General features: G+C 35.7%; 1 protein-coding gene across 1 annotated transcript; it reads left to right on the top strand.

Annotated features, from left to right (window-relative positions):
* The first annotated feature begins 19243 nt into the window (after positions 1 to 19243).
* LOC132048806 (uncharacterized) lies at positions 19244 to 20733 on the top strand. Its single transcript, XM_059439490.1, has 3 exons — positions 19244 to 19661; positions 19935 to 19997; positions 20105 to 20733. Exons 1-3 carry the CDS (start codon positions 19244 to 19246, stop codon positions 20731 to 20733), a joined length of 1110 nt encoding a protein of 369 aa, XP_059295473.1.
* The last annotated feature ends 1889 nt before the right edge of the window (positions 20734 to 22622 follow it).

The following is a 22622-nucleotide window of genomic DNA, read 5'->3' as shown; positions in this document are numbered from 1 at the left end:
TCTTGGTATTCATATGCTTTTGATCTAGGGAATGACCCTCTATTGTGCTAGGTATAAGTTCGATTTTGAAGGTCAAAAATTAAAGACTAGCCCATTTGAAGGACAAAAAATAAAGACCGGTCCATTTGAAGGACAAACCGTGCAATTACTTCTAATTTCTTCGACAAGGACAGACTTTTTTTTTTTTTGCGGGGATTTCCCTTCATACGGACTGATATTTAATTTTTGTCCCTCAAATCATTAGTCTTTAATTTTTGTCCCTTCTTATCACATAATGAAAATTTGTGGGCCAAAGTATTTTTATTCGCTGGTCTATGAAACCAGATATTTTGGGTTCGATCCCTAGAATCGAGAAATATAATAATTTTGCAAGACAAAGTTTTATAAAAACTACTCCCTCTGTTTCAATTTATGTGAACCTATTTCCTTTTTAGTCCGCGCCAAAAACAGATTCACTTTATGAAATGATTTACAGCCACACAAATATTCAAGACTTATTTTGAACGACAAGTTTCAAAAGTCTTCACTCTTTCTTAAATGTCGTGCCCAGTCAAATGGGTTCACATAAATTAAAATGGAGGGAGTATGTATTTTTGGGCAAAGTTACATAGAGACTATGCCTTGTCCGGTGTAAGTACTGTAGATAACTTAATTTCTACAGAACTATGCCGGACATGGCATAGTTTCTATGTAGTCCTAACTTTGCCCGAAAAGGCAAAAAATGACACTTTTCTATATTCAGTAGCAATTCAACTTTAAAGTCAACTTTTTACCCTTAATAAAATGATTTCTAGGTGCACAAATTTCTATAATTTGGTTTAGAGTACAATTTTCAAAATTTTCATTTATTTCTTATAGCCTGTTTGGCCAAGCTTATTTTTTCCAACAGGTAGTCATTTTAAAAAACATGAGGTGTTTGGCTAAGCTTTTGGAGAAAAATAAGTACTTTTGGGGAGTAGCAGAAGCAGTTTTTCAGAAGCTAAAATATATAGCTTTTCCCTAAAACAGAAGCAGAAGCAGTTTTTAATTTTTGTCTTGGCAATAATAGCGTTAGTAAAAGAAGTTATACACCATAATAACCCTACTTAATTAAACCTAGCAATAAATAAGATATTCTACGGCTTATTCGTTACACAACAGTTCGACGGTAATAGCCCCTTCAATCAAACCTTGAACTTGATCAACAACTCATTTTTCACAAGTATAATTTCTTGAATATTTTCTTTTTTATTTATTCTGCATATAATGGTTTTATGTGCTATGTGTTTTTCTCAATTTCTTAACTTTTTTTTGTTTTGTTTTTGTTTTTGTTTGGATCGTTGTTTACTCATGTATGATATAGTATCCTTATTCTAGATACCCCTATGTCTCCGTTCTTCTATCTCCATTGAGTGTTGGTATATCAAATTGTGTTAATATGCTGCCTTGATGCCTCATCTATATCAGTCCTTCATCGCATGCCCATTGAGTCACAACGGCAAGGATCCAGAAAAGGGTTTAAGGACACTGTTTTGGGAAGAGGAATGTGCAGCCATCATTGAAGAATGCTTTGAAGCACTGGAGATTTGTCATGCTGAGCCAGGAGAATTGTCAACTGGATGGACCTCTACCCCGTTGTTCACCTTGCGGTAGAAAGAATGCTCACTTTCAGGAAAATGGCAAAAGTCGGCTTTAAGGCCCGACTTATCGCCTTTTCATGCTTTTACACATCCTTATTATTGTTTAATAATGGAAATAGCTCGATGTTCCATTCCGAGTCAGGACCATAGTCTGTATCACTCTTTTTAAATTTCAATGAAAATGCCTCAATGTTTGCAATTATATGAATTATAATTGATATATATATATATATATATATATATATATATATATATATATATATATATATATATATATATATATATATATAGTGCGTTACAGTAATAACACAGAAGCCACAAATAATGTCATGACATGTTAACGAAACAATTAACAACGATGATGAACAAAGCAAAGATCAAGAAGAAGAGATAACTGAACCAGAGTGGTTGATAGACGTCGAAGAAGAATATGAAAATAGACCGACACCAAAACTAGAGGAAACAGAGGCAGTTAATCTAGGGAACAGGGAGATGGTTCGAGAAACCAGGATAAGTGTAAATTTGTCAGTCTGAGAAAGAAGGGTATCAAAGTCTGTTGAAAGAATATGAAGATGTTTTTGCTTAGTCTGATCGTTGTTTGACCTGGTTAGTTATACCAACAAAGGATGGCGTGAGCCTTCAACAAACAAGTGAGAACCAGAATTTTCCAAATAGGGCAAGTTGTGCTCAAACAGATATTCCTAAATCAAGAAGAATACAAAGGAAAGTTCGCACTTAATTGGCAAGGGCCTCATATGGTACAAAAAGTGTTATCAGGAGGAGCAGTTGTCCTCGCTGAAATGGACGGCCAAGAGTGGCCAAGAGCAATAAATTCAGACACCATCAAGAAATACTACGTGTGAGAAAGAAGATGACTCAGAGATTTGTAGCTTGTATAGTTTATGTTGCTTTTATTACATTTCCTTTGCTTGTAATTTTTCATTCTTAGAAAAAACCAAACCCAAACTATGTACGAACAACGTGAGGACCTGATTCCCTATACTTATAAGGGGATACGTAGGCGCTTTTCCAAGCTCGGTCACTTTAACTCGAAAATCCAAAATCATGCATTCTGAACTACGTTATGACCTGATTCCCATTTGGGATACGTAGGCACTCTTTGAGGTCAGTCTCACCAAAAAATTCCAATATATTTACCCCGAACTACGTTTCGACCTGATTCTTGAAATGGGATACATAGGTGCTCTTCCGAGCATAGTCATCCCAAATAAAATTCTCAATAAACCTTAAGGAAACCTTAGAAATGCTTTAGCAAGAAAAATATAAAGGTAACCCTACATGGAAATTGGGGCAGAATTTTTGAGAGGACTTCAAAAATTCTTTCGATAGACCAGTTCAAAGGAACGAACTGATTAGCATCTCTACACTGGGGCAAAATTTTTGAGAGGGTCTAAAAAATTCCTTCGACACAGTAAAATTTGAGTTTGTACAAAAATATATATAAGCTGGGGAAAAATTTTCGAAAGGGATTCGCGAAAATTTTAAATATGAGTCGAGATCAAGATGAAGAAGAAGTGATAGAAGACCTTGTTCGAGTAACTAATGTCATGACATTAAAAGGCTATGTATACAATATATCATTTTTTATATTACCAAATGTATATGTTTTTCAAAATTGTCGCCCGAAAAATTCCCTCTTTGCAAAATAAAAGGTTTTTCAAAAATCGGGCATTCCTTCCTATCGAAGTATGAACAGAAGAAGTCCATATGCCGGAAGAGCAGTCAACCACATGGGGAACTGACAAATTTTTCTGTGGATGCAGGAACAAACATGCATGGACGTTTTACACTAACTTGTTTGCTAAAGATGTTTGAAACAGGGACAATAACAACAACAACGACAAACAAAATGAAGAGGAAATTTCAAGAAAAATGGCGAAGAAGAGCATACAAAAGGGTAACGAAGCTCTCCTTAATTAAAGTTGTTTCACACTGACGAGTTTGTTCGTTTTGCAGAGCACGAAATTTTTTTTAGAAAAAGAAATTTTTTAAGACTATTAAAAGATATAATCACGATTTACCGAAGTCTATTCTCCACTAAACAGTATTGTATCAAGGTATTGAGACCTCGACCTAGGCGTCGCATGGCTTGCCTTGATACATTGACTGATTAGACGTCTTAAATTTGGTACGCACAGTTCTCACCTGAATCAGGTGACATAATTCTGACATCGAATTTAAGATCGTCGACATGGAATGTCAGCAAAGATGAATTAATTCTGGCCCGAAGGTTGGTTACAGTTTTCAGCCTGACAATTTATGATCTGAAGACAATGAGTTGATATCGGCATTGTAGTGCCGTATTAGCTACGAAAGAGCCTAGTCCTTTTGGAAGATGTGAACCCTGCCAACGTGCGGGTATTCTTCCCCGGAGTCAAAAAAGAAGCATGTCAGTCTTGCCGCCGAGGTAAGCTTCATTCCTCAAAATGACAAAGATACGACTTCATGCCGAAGGGGCTGTAGTCGCCATCCATATATAGCCAAAAATAGGTAGCATAATTCTGAGGTTGATGTCCACAATCGTTGAAATACGAATGTGATTCCTACATCAAGATTTGCGGTCGCTACTGCAGTTTATCTCAAGTTAATGTAATTCTGGTTTAAGGATAGCGGTTGCCATCAAAAAAGGCCCCGCACTTGAGTATGCAGTTGTTAAATTGAATATTCTGACTAAATGTTGTAATTCTGGACAAAGAGGTTAGTAATCATCATGAAAGGAATATGATACTGCACTCTGATGTCCAGTCTTCATTTGGGTATTTTTGTCTATAAGTGATGTAGTCCCGAACTAGTATACCGCAAACTTCGTATGAGGATAACGATGTAGTCGACACCAGATTTGCGACAGTCACCGCATTATGTGAAAATGATGTGATCCCAAATTTTCAGGGGTAGCAGATGTCATGAGAAACAAAAATGACCCCACACTTGAAAACATGATCTTCATTAATAGCATCCTACTTACGAAAATAAAAACCAGACGGGGGTATGAAGGTTTCATAAGAATGCGGTATAGCCCGACCCAAATTCCAACGGAAGTTATCATTGAGAAATGAAAACATCTGAAAATGACGAGAAAAGAGCCAACTGAAGTATCGCGATTGTTATCCAAAGTAGTCAAAATTATTTCAAAATATATGTACACACAAAAGCACACACTTACAGGAAAAGAAGAAAAAGACGGACGAGCGTTTGTCAAGAGCCGGACAAATGGCGCAATCGACAAAATTAATCCTTTAAAAACAAATGGCAAATGTGCCGCACAAGTATGGCATTTACAATAAAGAAAAAAATTTCAAATGAAATAACACGCAAGACTCAGCATTTGGAGCCAAGAAGGAAGCAGAAGCCGGACTCAAAACATGCGGAGCTAATGTGGAACTTTTCTTGGGCAACCGATCAAAAACCGTGTACGAAAGTCAAGCTTCCTACACCAGTATTGAAACATCACTTCAAGCAACTGAACTTATAAATCCTTCAAAAAACTGTTTCCGGTCAGATTTTTCACCGAAAATTGTCAAAGGGATTCCCACATAGGCGGATATTCCTTTTCGGTCTATCGAATCGAACTACAATTGGCCTGATTCCCAAAGCCAAAGATATGTAGGCTACTCAAATTTTGAGGCTTGGCCATATTCCTATGATTATCCCGGAACATCTCGAGATAATTTAAAAAATTCCTTATTTTTAGTCCTCTTAGAGTCAGAACTACAAACGGCCTGAATTCTCATGTAGCTTGAGATATGTAGGAAGCCCAAAGATCGGGGTCCGTCCATATTTTTGAAATATTGTGTAAAAGAAAGCTGTAGTTTCTATTATTCGGTAAAAATTAGGTTCGTCAAAATTCCTAGCTCAAGGATGGCCTTGCCATCCTCGAACTCCGAAGGGGCACATGTTAACACCTAATTTTCACCTCATAAGATGCGTATTTTAATTTTTTAAATTTCCCGTGTCAAAGACGGAGTAGGGATACACCCTTTAAAAATTAAAATTTTAAAATCCCGATAAAATTGCAAAATGACGTTTAATTGTTACTTCCTGAAAACTGACGACTACGAGAAATACGAGTTTTTTACTTTCATCCTGCTCCATCTAATTCAGGAAATTGTTAATTTAAACGACGTGTGAATTACGGCTCATTTTAACCGCATTTTTACATATTTGAAATATTGCTCGGAACTATGTCAATATTGGGCTCGTTTTAAAGCTCGCATTTTAATTCTACAAATTATGATTTTTATTGGTCCAAATAATTATTATATATTAGTTTCTTAAACCAATATATATCTATGACATATTTTTTATTATACAAAAGGAGGGGTCATTTTCTATCTTGTATGGTACAATTTGATTCATTTGTACATTTGTTGGTACTATTTGCATGATTGTTGCTGCCATGTGTACTATCCTAGTACGAATTTGTCGAAAATCTTTTGTCTTATTCTAATTAGGGTACAAATTTGTTAGTTGAATTTTTTGTCTTATTTGATTTTTGAAATTATGGATAAGGTCTTTTGAAAATTAAGGGTTTTGGGGGGAAAAGGTACGGCCATGTGTACTATCCTAGTACGAATTTGTTGAAATTCTTTTGTCTTATTCTAATTAGGGTACAAATTTGTTAGTTGGATTTTTGAAATTATGGATAAAGTCTTTTGAACATTAAGGGTTTTGGGAGGAAAGGCCACGGCCAAATGGCCTATTTTTGTCCCTAGGGTTCTGAATTTGCTTGCCTATAAATAGAATGGCTATTGACATTAAAAAATAAAAAAGAAAAATGGAGGAGACCAAAAAAAAAAAAATGATGGAGTTCGAAAATTATCACAAAAAAAAAAAAAAAAAAAAACTAAGGTCTGATTTTGTATATTCAAAAACTTAGTAGCCTATACACACTCTTACTCAAAATACACTACAAAAAATATAAATGCAATATATATATATATATATATATATATATATATATATATATATATATATATATATATATAAAAAGAATATGGATATCATCCAAAATTTTAAAAAGACAAAGGGGTTTTCAAAGATTTTGTGAAGTGTTGGTATTTGAATTTGGTGGATTCAATCCTTCCTTTTGATCTTTAGTTTGCCCCATCAAAAGGTAACCTCTTAGTCTATCCTTTATTTCATTCTAGTTATGATTATATATTTATTATGATGCTTGTGTTAGTTAAAAATAATTATTTGCTAACTTAGTCCTGTTTTGATGATTAAGTGGATATTATGTGAGTTTGATGTCATTTGAAACTGTAAAATGAATTAAAAGCTTGATTTAGATTATGTTAAGTGATCTTGGGTTAGCTAAGTTTGATAAAAATGAGAAAAAGAATAGTTTATGTTGGAGCTTTGACACTGTTTTATTGACACCAATAGATTTAAGTATAGTTTAGTCATTCTTGTTAGTTTTTGATAGGATACAATTAGTTCTTGTGAATCTGTCACTAGTCCATGCAATTTTATACATTTTTTGATCCTGTTTGGCTATTTTAATAATTAAGAAATTGGTTGAGTAGATTACAGGATAGAGGTTGTTTGTTTGTTGAGTTAATATATCTCTAAGTCTCAAAATGTGCTTTCCCTAGTCAGTTTTAATCTTGAGTGTTGAGAAGTCGACCTTCTTTTATTATCTGATTGAATATTGATTGTTTTAAAGTGCACTTAGCAGTTCAAATCATTTTCTTTAGAAAAATATGATAGTCTTAGCTTCTAAAACTGGATTAGTCAAAGTCTTAGCTTCTAAAACTAGATTAGTAAAAGTTTTCTTTCAAAATGAATGATGGAGTCTTGTTTTGAAGCTTTGACTGAGTTTCAGAAAAACCAAATAGCCTATTTTTGAGTCTTGTTAAGATTTGTCGCTTGCACCTTCAATTTTCACTTGAACTGTTTGCCTTAATTTGATTATGAGGAACTTTTTGATCAATAAAACTTGTTTGTTTTGCTTGGATGTCTTTCTTAACACCTAGATTGCTGTCAAAAGATTTTAAAAAGAATGAGGAGTTAATCTCTTAAATATAGTTGATCCTGGGCCAATGTAATTTTAGTAATTTGCCACTGCTGGGTATTTTTGCATAAACTGTCCTTTTATTTATGAGTATGATAATTATGGGCTTGAAAGCATTGCAGTTCATTTTTTGGCTTTGTAAATTAAATAATTGACCTAGGCTATTTACTAATGCTTTGTACACCTATCTTTTGTGACTTCCCCAATTTATTGGTGGGTCTATCAAGGCCCACCAACTCCATTAGATCGAGTTGACCTCAACCATGGACGGGTTGAGTAATTGAAGCAGATTTGGAGCGATAAGTTTAAAATTGCGTTTATTTCTATTGGGCTTGGTAGGCCCAACCCCCTTTATGTCGTATTGTTTACTTAGCAAAATTGATGAAATGTGTTGATTGAAACCCTTTAAAAATTGTCATGAATTTAGAGTTGCCAAAAACCATTTTTAAGTATTAAAAATTAATATTTTGATAAATGTTAACGTGCAAATGATTTTTTGAGACTAAATCTGCCTTATGGATAAAAAAATGGACATTCTTTAAATGCAAATCATGATTTTGGACAACTGCGACTTGACAAATTTTATGAACATTTGAGACAAATTGGGACCGTACCTATGGACAATTTGCACAAAATGGACTTAAAATATTTTTGGACTAAAAATCTAAAAATATAAAATATGGATAATAATAGTATGCCAAAAATGATTTTTATAAAACTTAAACTAAAAATCTTTTTCTAAACTCAGGTGGGCTTACGTAGTGTTCTACTTAGGTTAACGCCTTCGGGTTTCAACCTAGGTGTTCTAGTCCGTAGCCCAAAAAGCCCAATTGTTGCAAAACTCTACCACTTTTATTTCTTGAAAGTGTTGTATTTGCGGAAATATTAAATAAAAGTAGTTTTTATCAAAAACAATTTATATCTACAAGGCATACTATTAGAACCCACAGGTCAACTGTATTTTACGGATCCTTAATACCGCGGTGCCTAACACCTTCCCCAGGGGATCACCAGAACCCTTACCCATACTTTGATATAGATTGGTTTCTTTTAAAACTTAGCCGTTTTAAATGAACCCTGTCGAACTGATTTTCCTAACTTACCTATAAGTTAGGTGGCGAATATAAAAACAATGTCCATTTAGAGCACCATCCACGTAGAAGTATATCTTTTCCTTTTTTCCGGTACGATTGACAACTGTACTTTCCCGAGACACTTTCCTTTTTAAATGAGGCAAGTGCAAATCCGAATAGGAAAAAATAGAACCGCTACAATGCAATGCAAAGCAATGGCCAAATACCTCAAACCTGTACACACATGCTATAGGCATTGATCGCACAATAGTCATCACTTGCGGGGGACCCATAGTGTCCATGTACCACCCGCTCCGAAACAGATGTCGAATTACGAGTTCACACAATAGGTCACATCCTCACCCCCGGTCAAATTTGTCTTGTACATATCACAATATAGACCACACCCTCACCCCCTGTCAGATGTGCCTTATATATATATATATAGAAGTATTCAAAATATGATTCAAGTATAGAAACCCCAATTGGAACATCAACACAGATGTAAGCATGAGGAATGAGAATGAATGCATAATACTCAACCATGGAATAAATCAACGAACCAGTTCAATCAGCATAGAGAGTCTATGACACCCTTTACTTCCAAATATAGCAAGTACACCTCACAACTAAGTCTTGTGTCACCAAGGTGCTCCATTTTCTCATTTATCATCATCAGTACCAAGTCATAATTCGATATCAATATACATGTGAAATGAGAATGTATGCCATGTATGATATCATCATCAATAGTAAATCATAATCAAGATTTCAACCATGTATTATCATAATTACACAACACGATTCAGGCCTAATCTCATTATCCTTCCTTTCTCCGATGATAAATGACACAACAAGAGAGAAATGAGTGCAATATGTATCACAACACAATAATTAAGGCAACAAGCCTGTCACGACCCAACTAGGGGCCGCGACGAGCACCCGATACTTGTACCGAGCACCCCCTATCATATGTCTTGTTCTTATTACTAAGTGGGCCGTATGAACACTGACATTTTTTTTTTCCTTAACAACATCGTCGATAATAGCATACATGTAGACGAGTAGTAATATCAACTGTACTGACATATCATATGGTGACAAAGACAACTAGGCTGTGAAACATCTACCTGTACATATCTGTCTACGAGCCTCTAAACACGATACATATAATTACAAGTAACTGACTTTGCTGTGTCCAAATATATACATAAAAGTAGTACCCAAAATAGAAGCTCCGAAACAACTGGAGCGCCTCTCGATGTACAGCTGAAAAAGCTCCTAGGGGTCAATCCCGTCAACCTGTCGACCTGCGTGGCATGAGACGCAGCCCCCGAAGAAAAGGGGTCAGTACGAGCAGTGTACCGAGTATGTAAGCCATGGAAATAATACAGTGAAGCATGTAACATGTGAACAATAACAACATGTGGGACCAAGGATCATATAACGAGATAAAAGGGATAATCTGTACCTGTGAGTGTCTTTCAGGCGGATGTCATGCTTGCTTATTATATACTTTTGTTCAAAACATATCGTGTCATATACATGTGAAAATAACAAGTCATGTCGCCGAAATACGTCGGCTTCCCACATGTGTCCCGCGTCCGGGCATCCCGCGTCCGGGATGGAATTACGCCAGCTGACCAGGTGGCAATGCGTCTATAGCGCAACATGTATCCATTCCCCAAAATTCCCCATTTTCATATACATATCATATACATGTCATATACATATCATATAAACGACATGCATAAGAACCCAAAGAAAGTCATGTGTCTATCGGGGTGACGTAAGGTCGGTAGCCCCCGATTACCTTATGGAATAACCACGGTCGCTTCGTCTCACCTTGAAAGAACAAACATTATAAGACGAGACTAGCAATGAATAGCAACACCACAAGAAAACTTAAAACAGGATTATAAAGTTTCAATAAAACAAGTGATGGGAATCCGGTATGCACGTATATCGAGACTCGAGTGACAAACATGAAAACACGGTCATTACGTCCCATTGGGTCATCCACGAAGGTTTCAAGACATTTCAATTTCATTTCCAAAGGTTTCGGACGTTTGAACATCATTTTACCTTAAAGCACAAGTTTTGGGTTCAATTCTCTTTGAATGAATAGTGAATAAATTTAGGTGTCGTTTCCGAGGGGTAGAACTTTTCCCGAGGGTCGGATTTTGACCTATACTAACTAGGACATGCCAAATGAAGGAGAAGTAGGCTTCACACACACCTTTTACGCTTTGTACACGTCTCCAAACTCAAGCTCCAAGTTCGCCAAAATCTACAAATTGGTCATGTTTACCAAACATGATTAGTGCCTTTGGAATTGGATTCTTAAAATAAAACTTGGCTACCGAGATTTCGGCAGCACCTCCCCTATAAATACTCCATCCCACCAAGTTCAACTTGGCCCATATCAAACAACAACAATCCGGGAATTCAAACCCGGCCAAACTATCAACCAACAATACCAACAACAATATAAGCAACATCAACAATCGACTAAAACGCATTCTAGCGCAAATAGTCTTATTTTCCAGATAACCCAACAACTCCAAATCCAACTTTACACTTACAATCCAATATCAATATGTTCATATTCACATACTAATTTAAGGTCATTCAAACATAAACCAAGAGCATTTCAAACTATATATCCAATATTCAACAATTCCAACAATTTCCATACAATTCGATATAATTTAATACAATATAATTCGCATAATATTCCAACAATACCATCAACATACTACTTGCTCACATCTTCCAATTTATGAGACAACAACAACATTTTCTTCCTTCTTTCAAATTCAAGCACGACAATCCAATTTTCATTCCTCTAAACCATTAAATCTTTATTCTAACATCATAAAACCCATCATAACAACAATTTCCATTCTAAATAAAATCAATTCATCACACCCTACCATAACCTTGAATTCGGCCAACCCTCCCCATATGCATGTTTTTCATAATTTCCATATTTTCCATACATTACAACAACAACCAACACACAACACAACACAACACAACACATACACACACTCACGGCTCCACACACACTTCCACAACACATGAGTTTCATCCATTTTCATGCAACCAACATACTTAAACATCCATAACACATAGAAATAGAATTAAACCTTACCTTTTCCTCAACTTCTTCACTTGGCTCAATTTACCAACTTGTATGAATATGTGTTTTTCTTGCTCCACAAACCACTCCAACTTACTACAAACTCTTCAAGGGATTGTTTGTCTATGAAGAACAAGTTGAGAATTCTCTCCCTTTTTTTTTTTTTTTTTTTTTTCGGTTTTTCTTTTCTTTTTCCTCAAGGCCGAATGGTCTTGTGTTCTTTCTCCTCTCTTCTCTTTCTTTCTTATCTCTTGGAAACTCTAGAGAAAAAGATGAATAAATCATCTTTCCACATCCTTATATACTTAGTTCCCTCCAATAAAATTTGAACAAATTGTCCCTTGTTTGGCTTATTTTCATTTGGCCACATTTTGAAAGTGGGGTCCATGGCCAAGTGGCCCCCTTTCTTGAAAATTCTAGCAAATCTCTTCAATTTCATGAAAAATATTTTCCCTTGTTCCAAATTTGCCCCTAGCCTTTCTCCGTATTTCCACGAGTCATTATGCAAATTTACCATTTTACCCCTGGCCTTTCTTAATATTCCAACTTTACAATTTTCCATACGTAACTTGTGTCACTTGCCTTGACTTACCCGAGGGTCCAAAATACGGAATGTAACAAAGCCTACTCTCAACAACAGGGCAACAAGCCACAATCAGCAACAACCAACCTAATAGAATTCCATCCCAACTCCATACCCAAAGGCCTAGCATGCTTTCCTCGTCAATATCTAACTCCCACATATGCTTCACTAATTGGAGTCTAACCGAAAGGTAATCCGTAACCTACCTCGATGTCGAGCTGAAGCCACGAAATAATCTAGTTGAGCCTTGCTTTTCCTCTTCAGAGAGTCTCAGAACGATTAACGTCTATCAAATATCAATTCTATGTTAGAATACGAATCCAAGGATACCCATATTGCCATAGTTTTACTCAAAACCCAAAAATGGACCTAACATAGCCAAACCCAAGCCACAAGGGCAAAATTTTAATATCATAAAAAATCGGATTCAATATAGTCAAAATAGTTCCCTATGAGTCTAAATGAGTCCAACGATACCCATATTGCTATACTTTAATTTGAAACCCCAAAAAGGTAACCCTGAGCCCGCAAGGGCAAAACTGGAACTTTATTTCAAAATTAGTTTACCCATAGATTAATTAGTCTAGATCCAGAAAACCCATTTAAAAATCCTCATTTTGATCTTCAAAACCATAATTTTTCACTTTTCAACTTTTGGGTTCAATACTCCAATTTTTCCCAATCAAACTCCGATATCAAGCTCCACAATAAACTCTCTCTAGCCGAAACCCTACCCTAGCCGAAACCCTAACTATTTTCCATACTTTTCTCGGCCATTATGGCCACTGGATAACCTCCACCGGAGGTTGTCCAGCCTTCTTTGACACCATCAACATCCAATACACCGTCCATGCTGCCAATATCTTATGCTAATACCCTAAAACCCCCCGCAACATAAAACTACAATGCCTACCATACCTCAAAAACCTGTTACGTATCTGCATGGAGAGCCTAGGGTCTTGTGGGATGAAGAAGAGATAGAGCAGATGATTTTACGTGAAAATCTACAGTATGTTATCGTTGGAAAGTTTTCCTATAGCTGGCCCGACATTAAAGAACTTAGAAAACTTATTCCAAAGCAAAGTGAATTGAAAAGAGAATACCCTATTGGATTATTGAGGAATAGATATGTTATGCTTCGTCCAACCTTGGTAGAAGATTATGTTAACCTCTTGTCAAAACCAACATTGTATATTAATCACATGAACTGGTGGTACCCCATGAGAACATTGAAGTGGGATCCATGGTTTGATCCTGATGAAGAAACTACAATAGCAATTGCATGGATTTCCTTTCCTTATCTGCCACCAAACTATTTTGTTAAGGAAGCAGTTTTTTCATTGGCTTCCGCAGTTGGTAAGCCACTACAAGTTGATATGGCAACAAAAAATCAAACCACCGAGCCGTATGGGGTAAAGGTTGAAGTTAATCTGCTTAGTGATTTCCCTCAAAGAATCAACATTGGTATGAAGAAGAAAGGTACTAGTGAGATTATTGATAAATGGATAAAGATTAATTATGATCACCTGCCTAAGTAATGCAAAAGGTGTAAGTTACAAGGTCACAATGAGACTGATTGTTTCATTATTCATCCTGAACTGTATCCCAAAGAAGAAGAATATGAACCAGAGAAGGAACAAGGTGTTGCTGCAAAAGATAGTCAATCCAAAAAAGTTTTAGAGGCTAAAGCTGAAGGTAAAATGGAGAAAAGTAGCAAAATCCCTAGTGAAAATGAGATTGTTGCTGTTAGAGGTAAACATGAGGAGAAGAAGTATCATAAGAGAAGATATAGGGGTGGATACAACAAGCCTATACAAGGATGGAAAGCCAAGGAAGACCAACATAAAGTTGATAATTCTCAATGCAAGGATAAAGGAGCTAATAAGGAGGTAGCAACTGCTAACATGTTTGATGCTCTAATGAACAATGAGGACGAGAGTGAGGAAGTGCAAACTGATGGATTGAAGAATAATGATGACGAGGGTGATTCATTACATGTTGAGAAGGTACCCGGTGAACAAACAAGAGAGAAACCAACATAGGTGAAAGATGATCCCAAAGAGAATTTTAACAATAATAACAACCAACAAGTATAGGCATTAGCACAGGACAAAGAGAAGGAATCTGCAAAAGCATGGGTGGAATCTGTTATACCCCATTTAGACCGAGTCAAGCGGAGTACAACATATTGGTGATTCCTAATTATTTGACTTAAGGAGTCGCCACCTAATTATTTTAACAGTGAATTAGGACACCTAATTATTGGCTAAGTAATGCTAAGCTAAACTTCAATTTTAAAGGTCTTGCTAACCTAATAAGTTCTAGGTAAGGGTTCTAAATATCCTAATGGGAAGGTCTTAGGCATCCATTGATCCGCTAAATACGGTTACCGACCAAACTTAGGTTAATATTAGAAATTAAGAGAAAATATACTAGATTAATACCTTATAAGTAATTTGAGAAAAAGATATTTCCTAAAAAAATATATAGGTAATTAGGTAGAGAACTTTGCAAATAAATAACATAATTATTATCCAAAATTTGCTATTATTATCCAAAATTTGCTATTAATGCTCAAAGACATTTCTTTTTTTGGCTTCAGTTGATTGTGACTGTATTAACAAAAGATTGCTATTGATCCAAGGTATAGTTAGAGATAAACTTCCGTAAGATTAATAATTTAAATCCTCAACATATGAAAATAGATTAAATTAACGAATTCTTTAAGACGTCATTTCAAAATTTCTTGAACTCTAAATCCATCATCTCTAAACTACCCCATGAGATTGACTATTAAAGTACTCTTAACTTAAAAATACCTATGAAGTAAAATACTCTAGCGAGTCAAAAGATCTATAAAAAATATATAAAGCATAAAATTAATTGACGTGATGGGAGGGGAATTCCGTTGTTTCTTCCCCTCTGTCGTATTCTGTTTGGGTGCGTTTTTGAGAGCATGAGAGGTGTCGCTGGAGATGTAAATGCAAGTTTTGGATTTAACGGCGGCAAGCATTAATCTCAACGAGATTGCTTGCAGCGGTGAGAGTCTTTTATGAAGACTCCATGTCGCTCCCAAAGTGTACATGCAAAAGAAAATGATGAAAAGGATTAGGACATGAGACAGATTTAATAAGGAAAATAATGGACAAAGAGGAATTAAAAAAAATGACAAGCCAAGTCCAAATGGATGGATACAACAGCGCATTAACTCAGGATTGCATCAATATCCCAAATGCAGCAATTAGCATAATTACAAGTAGCAGCAAAACGTCAACCATTTTATCGAGTGTAACATCTACATAGCGATAATCACATTTTCTCAACATAGTCGTTGGACCACCATACAAGCGCTGTAGCTGTTTGCATTATAGCAGCAGCCCAAAAAAAATGGCAACAACAGCTAGCTAAAAGTATTGGCCAAAGTGCGCACTCGAGGGCCTCAAACCGTATCAAGCACATTTGACACCTCTTTGATTAAGTGGGAACATACAGACTTAAGCTAGTGGTGGCAGTTGGGATAATTATCAAACTACGAGTCATACAGCTTTATGGAACCTACAAAAACACACGGCTAATGATGCAGACACAGGCATACAACTTTGGTGTAAGAAAGAAAAAACATGTAGGAATCATACTAACATGCTATTTTCACACGATAAGACTCAGTTTTCTCAAACATCATAAGTAAGTGACTCATATTTACCTTAAGCAGACAATATGCAGTATATATTTAAATAAATTACAGACTTCAAACATACATAAATAGATCAATTTAAACACACAGATCATATTTAACAATCATGGACATGTATTTGATCCCTACAGAACCTTTCACAAGTTGATTCAACTTCAGCCAACCACAGGAAAAACCAAAATTTATAAGTAAGTTGGCCTAGAACAATGCAACTGATCATGTGTGAAGCATACAGAAGGTTTGTTTAGAACAAAGAGCCTAGCTTTAGGTTAAGGACGATTAAGATTAATCTCGCGTGTAGATAGGTAGTCATCAATCAACTTTGACATAGTCAACAGGCTATAAATTGAACACCTAACAATATGCATAACTGAGACCAAACATGGTCAACCAATACTGAAGTTCTGATCAAGTACATGATTGCAGAGATCAGGACCAAACAAGCGACAAATATGGACCAAATACACGTTTGACCCCAGATAAGAAGTATGTAAACTATCTAGGCTAACTGATCATAGAAGATTTAAGCATACAAGCATTATTAGCAAATCTCTGACCTAAACTAAACATATAACTAATCAAATAGCAGTGAATGACATATACCTAAAACATGCCACTAACTCGATATTGCATATGAAGGAAAAAAAAAAAACTAAGATAAACGAGAATCAACCTACACTCATGCTAGATTCAAATAGGCAGGAAACAGAACTTAGGAGAATTACCAAAAACATTACGACCAACATAACTAGAGATGGTAACAAAACATGAATACCATAAGACTAATGACACAATGAGGAGCGAACAGAATCGCAAAATTAAAGGAGAAGGAGGGAGAATTACTTTTGTTCAAATAACGCATTGCTTGAGAATCCTAAAGGACATGGTCTCTTTTCGTTACACTTTCTCGTGTGCAGTGAACGGAGGATTTAGGCCACGGATCCACGTTCGAACGCGACGAACCCGAATCCGTTTGAATTAAACAAGTCTCAAACCAGAAAATAGAGTAATTTCTTGACCATTTTTTTTTGCTTTTTTTTTTTTGTATGGCTACAGCTACATCCCTTTTTTCTAGAGATGAGATTATCGCCATTCAATCCTCTTTTTCTCCCTTTTTTTTTCCAGGGATCCGATTGTCGCCCCTCTAAATGAATGCTTCAAGCCCTTTTTATAGTTGTAAACTAGGTTTTCTTCGATTTCAAATTTTGGCTCCAAAACGAAAATCAATAGTCGTTGGAGGTCAAAATCCGATCTCTGACGACTGATTTTCTCTCTGAAATTTTGAAGTGCATTTTGTTTTTTTTCATTCATGACAGGGGGGACTTCTATTTAAAGCAAGAAAAATTCATGAGAATGGAGGAACAAATCTGAGCATATGGAAAAGAAGGGCTGAAGCTTTACTGATAATGGCAAATGGGGAGAATGCGGCTGCTGCAGAGGAAAGAAGGGGTCCAGACCTAGTTGCTTTTTTTCTAGACGCATGGGCCGGGTAGAAAAAAAAATTATTGGGCCATATATTGGCCCGATCTCTTTTCTTTTAAAAAGATGCTCAAACGGGCTCGGTTTGGGTGTAAAACGTGGGTTGACTTCTTGCAATGGCTGATTTGGGGTCAGACAAACTTAAGGTGAAAGCCACTTTTTATTCAATCACAATATTACCGCGTGCTAAAATATTAGTAAATAAAAATGTATTTATTAGTACTCAAATAAAATTACATGATATCGTAATAGTTGTGCGATAAAATTTATAAAGTTTGAAAGTAAGTAAATGCTATTGTCTAATTGTATAAAATAAATGCGACGCGTTTTACGTAAGACGGTAAAAAAAATGTTAAAAGCGACTATCGCGATTATAATATTAAGTGCTTGCCGTATGATGGAAAAATAATAGCAATGATAATAATAATAATAATAATAATAATAATAATAATAATAATAATAATAATAATAATAATAATAATAATAACAATAACAATAATAATAATAATATTAAGACGGTGATTATAATAATATTAATAATTATAACATTAAGTGCTTGCAGCATAATAAAATAATAACGATAATAATAATAAATAATATAATATTATTAATAATAAAAAATAATAAACAACAATGATAATGATAATAATAATAATAATAATAATAATAATAAATAATAATAATAATAATAATAATAATAATAATAATAATAATAATAATAATAATAATAATAATAATAATAATAATAATAATAATAATAATAATAGGTGATGACTATAGTTGGACAGTGGAAAAACGACCATATTAATAGAAAGCAAATAATTGTGGTAAAGTATACATAACTAGTTGGTAAATAATATTTTGGAAAAGAGGGCGGGACAAAATCGGGTGTCAACAAAATCTTCCTTTGGAAAGATATCATCCAATGGTAAAGTTACAGGAAAAGAATTGGAGCAGCTGCAAGTAGAGGACTCTCAGGATAATGCTCTCAATGCTAGTATGGTTCAGGAATTTGAAGCAGTTTGTGGTTTAGAGGTGATTATCTTTCAGGACTCAACATGTAAGAAAGGAATAATTGAGGAAGATGTAGAAAGCTGCACTAAATCTTGTTCAGTTTCTACTAATTTGGCACCTGATAATCCTTTGAATATTGTTGAGCCTGAAAATGTTGGGAAAGGTGATGCAGAAGTTATAAGTAAAAGAAAAGCTCCAGATAAAGAGAAGGATCCAGACAAAAAGGATGAGTATGCTATCATGGATCCAGGAATCCCAAGTGTTCAAGCTGTTAATTCACATACAGTAGAGGGAGTTAGCTCTTTACTTCATCTCAGGGATTTGCAGGAGGATGAAACTATAGATAAGAACGTCAATCAAGTTGCTAGAGATGGGGATTTATCACCCAAACACATTCATACATTAAAGAGTGGTGGAAAGAAAACTAGGCAGAACAACATATTTCCACTACAAGTAACAACAAGGTGTAGTAAATCTAAACCCGCCAATAATCAATAATTGATAAAGTACTATTTTGGAATATAAGATCAGTCAACGCTCAAAATTCTTTTGAGAGGCTAACTGAGCTTAATAGGAGGTATCACTACTCACTCATAGCACTTATGGAACCTTTCCATGGGCCTGATGAAGTTGAAAGTTATAGAAGAAGGTTAGGCATCCTTAATTCAATGGTTAATATGTCAGAGAAGATTTGGATTTCTTGGACTGATGATTGGCAAGCTCAGGTTATTATGGATTCAATGCAGCATGTGACTCTTAAAATGACTCATGTCAACTTGCAGCAAGAAGCTTTTGTCACTATTGTCTATGCTAAATGTACCGCTATAGAAAGGTTGGAGTTGTGGGATTCAATTTTCCAAGCTACACTGAACATTCAAGGACCATGGATAGTAGGGGGATACTTTAATGTAATTCTAAAAGCTGATGAGAAACTAGGGGGTCTTCCTATTCATCTGTCTGAAACTGCTGACCTTTCTCACTTTGTTAATAACTGTGGTCTGATGGAACTGAAATACTCTGGTAGTAGATATACTTGGTGGAATGCCAGAACTGAAGAGGATTGCATTTTCAAAAGACTTGACAGAGTATTTTGAAATCAAGAGTTCATGGATCTTTTCCTATCATCTGAAGTCTCACACCTTATAAGACATGCATCTGATCATACCCCTCTCCATGTTGTGTGTAATACACATGAGGAGGTGGTTGTTAAGCCATTTAAGTTCCTAAATTTTTGGTCTCAACATCCAAAATTTTTGGAATTGGTTCAAGACAACTAGAGTTTGGATTTTGCAGCAAATCCATTTTCTGAATTTCAAGCTAAAATGAAAAAGGTGAAAATGGCTTTGGCAAAGTGGAGTAAGGATACATATGGCAATATTTTTCAGCAAATCTCAACCATAGAAGATACTCTCAAGGTGAAGGAACTGTAGTTTGAATAAATCCTTCCATGTTGCATAGAACAGACTTACATAAAGCTCAGGCTGAGTTAACTAACAACTTGCACCTTGAAGAAGCATGTTGGAAGCAGAAGTCTGGTATGAGGTGGTTCAAGGATAGTGATAGAAATACTAAGTTCTTTCACTACTATGTCAAAGGAAGGAGGAAGAAATTGTCTTTGCAGAGGATCCAAAATAGTCAAGGGGATTGGATTTCCTCTAATGATGATATAGGGGAGGAAGCAGTTACGTTTTATCAAGATCAGTTTAGACAGCTGGATACAAGCACTGAGTATGAGATGTTGAAGAAGATTCCTGCTCTAATCTCTACAGAACAAAATGAGTCACTTATTGCTCTCCCTAGTAATGAAGTAGTCAAGCTAGCAGTCTATGGTCTGAATGGTGACAGTACAAGTGGTCCTGATGGTTTCTCAGTCCATTTTTTCCAGGTTTGTTGGCATATTATAGGGGAAGATGTCACTAAAATGGCTAGAGCATTCTTTTATGGGCAAGACTTGCCTAGATTCATAAATCACACTAATCTTGTCCTAATTCCTAAGAAGGAAGTGGTCAATACATTTACAGACTTGAGACCAATAAGCCTTAGCACTTTTGCTAACAAGTCATCTCCAGAGTCTTGCATGAGAGGATTGTGACAATATTTCCTGTCATTATTTCTAACACTCAAACTGGTTTTGTAAAAGGTTGGAGCATTATGGAGAATGTGTTGTTAGCACAGGAGATTATTAGAGACATAAACAAGAGAAACAAACTGCATAATGTGGTGGTGAAGCTTGACATGGCTAAGGCTTATGATAGGGTGTCATGGGTCTTTCTAACAAAGGTTTTGAGGCAATTTGGTTTCTCAGAGGTGATTGTAGACATGGCATAGAGATTGGTATCAAACAATTGGTATTCAGTTCTAGTAAATGGTTAATCTCATGGATTTTTTCACTTTACTAGAGGCTTGAAGCAGGGTGACCCTTTGTCTCCAACTCTTTTCATCATGGCAGCTGAAGTCTTGGCTAGAAACCTGAATAGTTTACATGAAGATACTGCTTTTAAAGGACATGGCATAACAAAATGGAGCCCTTGGATTAACCATTTATCATATGCTGATGATACCATACTTTTTTGCTCAGCTGATCCAGTGTCATTGAAGAAGATGATGAAGATTTTGAGGGACTATCAGAAGACATCTGGTCAGCTTGTTAACAATGACAAGAGCTCCTTCTATGTGCATGAGAAAGTTCCAGTAGCTGTGGTTAGCAGAATTAAAAGGAAAACTGGTATGAGGAAAGGCTCTTTTCCTTTTACATATCTGGGATGTCCAGTATTCTATGGTAGAAGGAAAATTGTCTATTATGAAAGTCTGATAAAGAAGGTGATGAATAGAGTGATGTCTTGGCAAAACAGGCTACTGTCATTTGGTGGAAGGTACATATTAATTGCACATGTTCTACAGACAATGCCAGTCTATTTATTATCTGCAATGAATCCACTGAAAGGTGTTATAGACCAATTACATAAGATCTTTGCCAAGTTCTTTTGGAGTAATACTGCAGGTGTTAAAGGCAAGCACTGGGTGGCTTGGGATAAAATGTGTTTGCCAAAGTGTGAAGGTGGTCTTGGCTTTAGATCACTGCATGATATATCCAAAGCCTTTTTTGCAAAACTTTGGTGGAATTTTAGAACTAACATTTCTTTATGGGGAGCCTTCATGGGTAACAAGTATTGCAAGAAGTTGCATCCAGTTATAGCACAGGCCAAAGGAGCATCAAATGTGTGGAAGAAACTGGTGGCAGTGAGACGATGTAGAACATCAGATATGTTGGCAATTGAAAGGAGGTACTTCTAGCTTCTGGTTTGATAACTGGACAAAACAAGGTGCTTTGTACTTTGTTGATAATGAGCTGGTCATTGATGAGGAGATAGAGGTGAAGGAATTTATATCTGATGGGGAGTGGAATTTGCCAAAATTACAGGAATTTCTTGCTGAAGAAACTGTGGAATACATACAAGATGCCATTAGTCCAAAGCTGATTCAAGCTGATAATGATAAAGCTTGGTGGATGGGTGAAACAAATGGAAAATTTACAGTCAAAAGTGCATGGGAGGAAACTAGACTAAAGCAAGATAGTCTTAAAGCTTATAGATATATCTGGTTGAAGGGATTGCCTATTAAAATAAGCTTCTTTTTATGGAGAGTTTGGAAGAGGTGCATAGCAACTGATGACAATCTTAAGAGAATGCATATCAATATTGTCTCAAGATGCTGGTGCTGTCAAGAGCATAAGCAGGAAACCATGTCCCATCTTTTTCTAACTTCTCCAATAGCTTTCAAGCTTTGGAAACAGTTTGCTTCTTGTGCAGGTTTTAATATAGAAGGTCTTCATTTGCAGCAGATCATTATTCTATGGTGGAAAGCTAATGCGCCTTCAAAGCTATAAGGGATATTTCAAGCCATGCCAGCTATCATTATGTGGGAGATCTGGAAAAGAAGAAACTCAATCAAACATCGCAAAGATACATCATATAGCAGAAT

The sequence above is a fragment of the Lycium ferocissimum genome, chromosome 3 (genome assembly GCF_029784015.1).
Source record: "Lycium ferocissimum isolate CSIRO_LF1 chromosome 3, AGI_CSIRO_Lferr_CH_V1, whole genome shotgun sequence".
Taxonomy (NCBI): domain Eukaryota; kingdom Viridiplantae; phylum Streptophyta; class Magnoliopsida; order Solanales; family Solanaceae; genus Lycium; species Lycium ferocissimum.
This window is presented reverse-complemented; position numbering and strand designations above follow the sequence as displayed.

What these genes read in the sequence shown, in the direction of transcription:
- LOC132048806 (XM_059439490.1), top strand. Translation starts at nt 19,244, where the DNA reads ATGGAACCTTTCCATGGGCCTGATGAAGTTGAAAGTTATAGAAGAAGG. An exon ending in GATGGAACTGAAATACTCTG is followed by an intron (nt 19,662 to 19,934) that starts GTAGTAGATATA and finishes TGGATTTTGCAG; the next exon opens with CAAATCCATTTTCTGAATTT. An exon ending in AATGGCTTTGGCAAAGTGGA is followed by an intron (nt 19,998 to 20,104) that starts GTAAGGATACAT and finishes TGCATAGAACAG; the next exon opens with ACTTACATAAAGCTCAGGCT.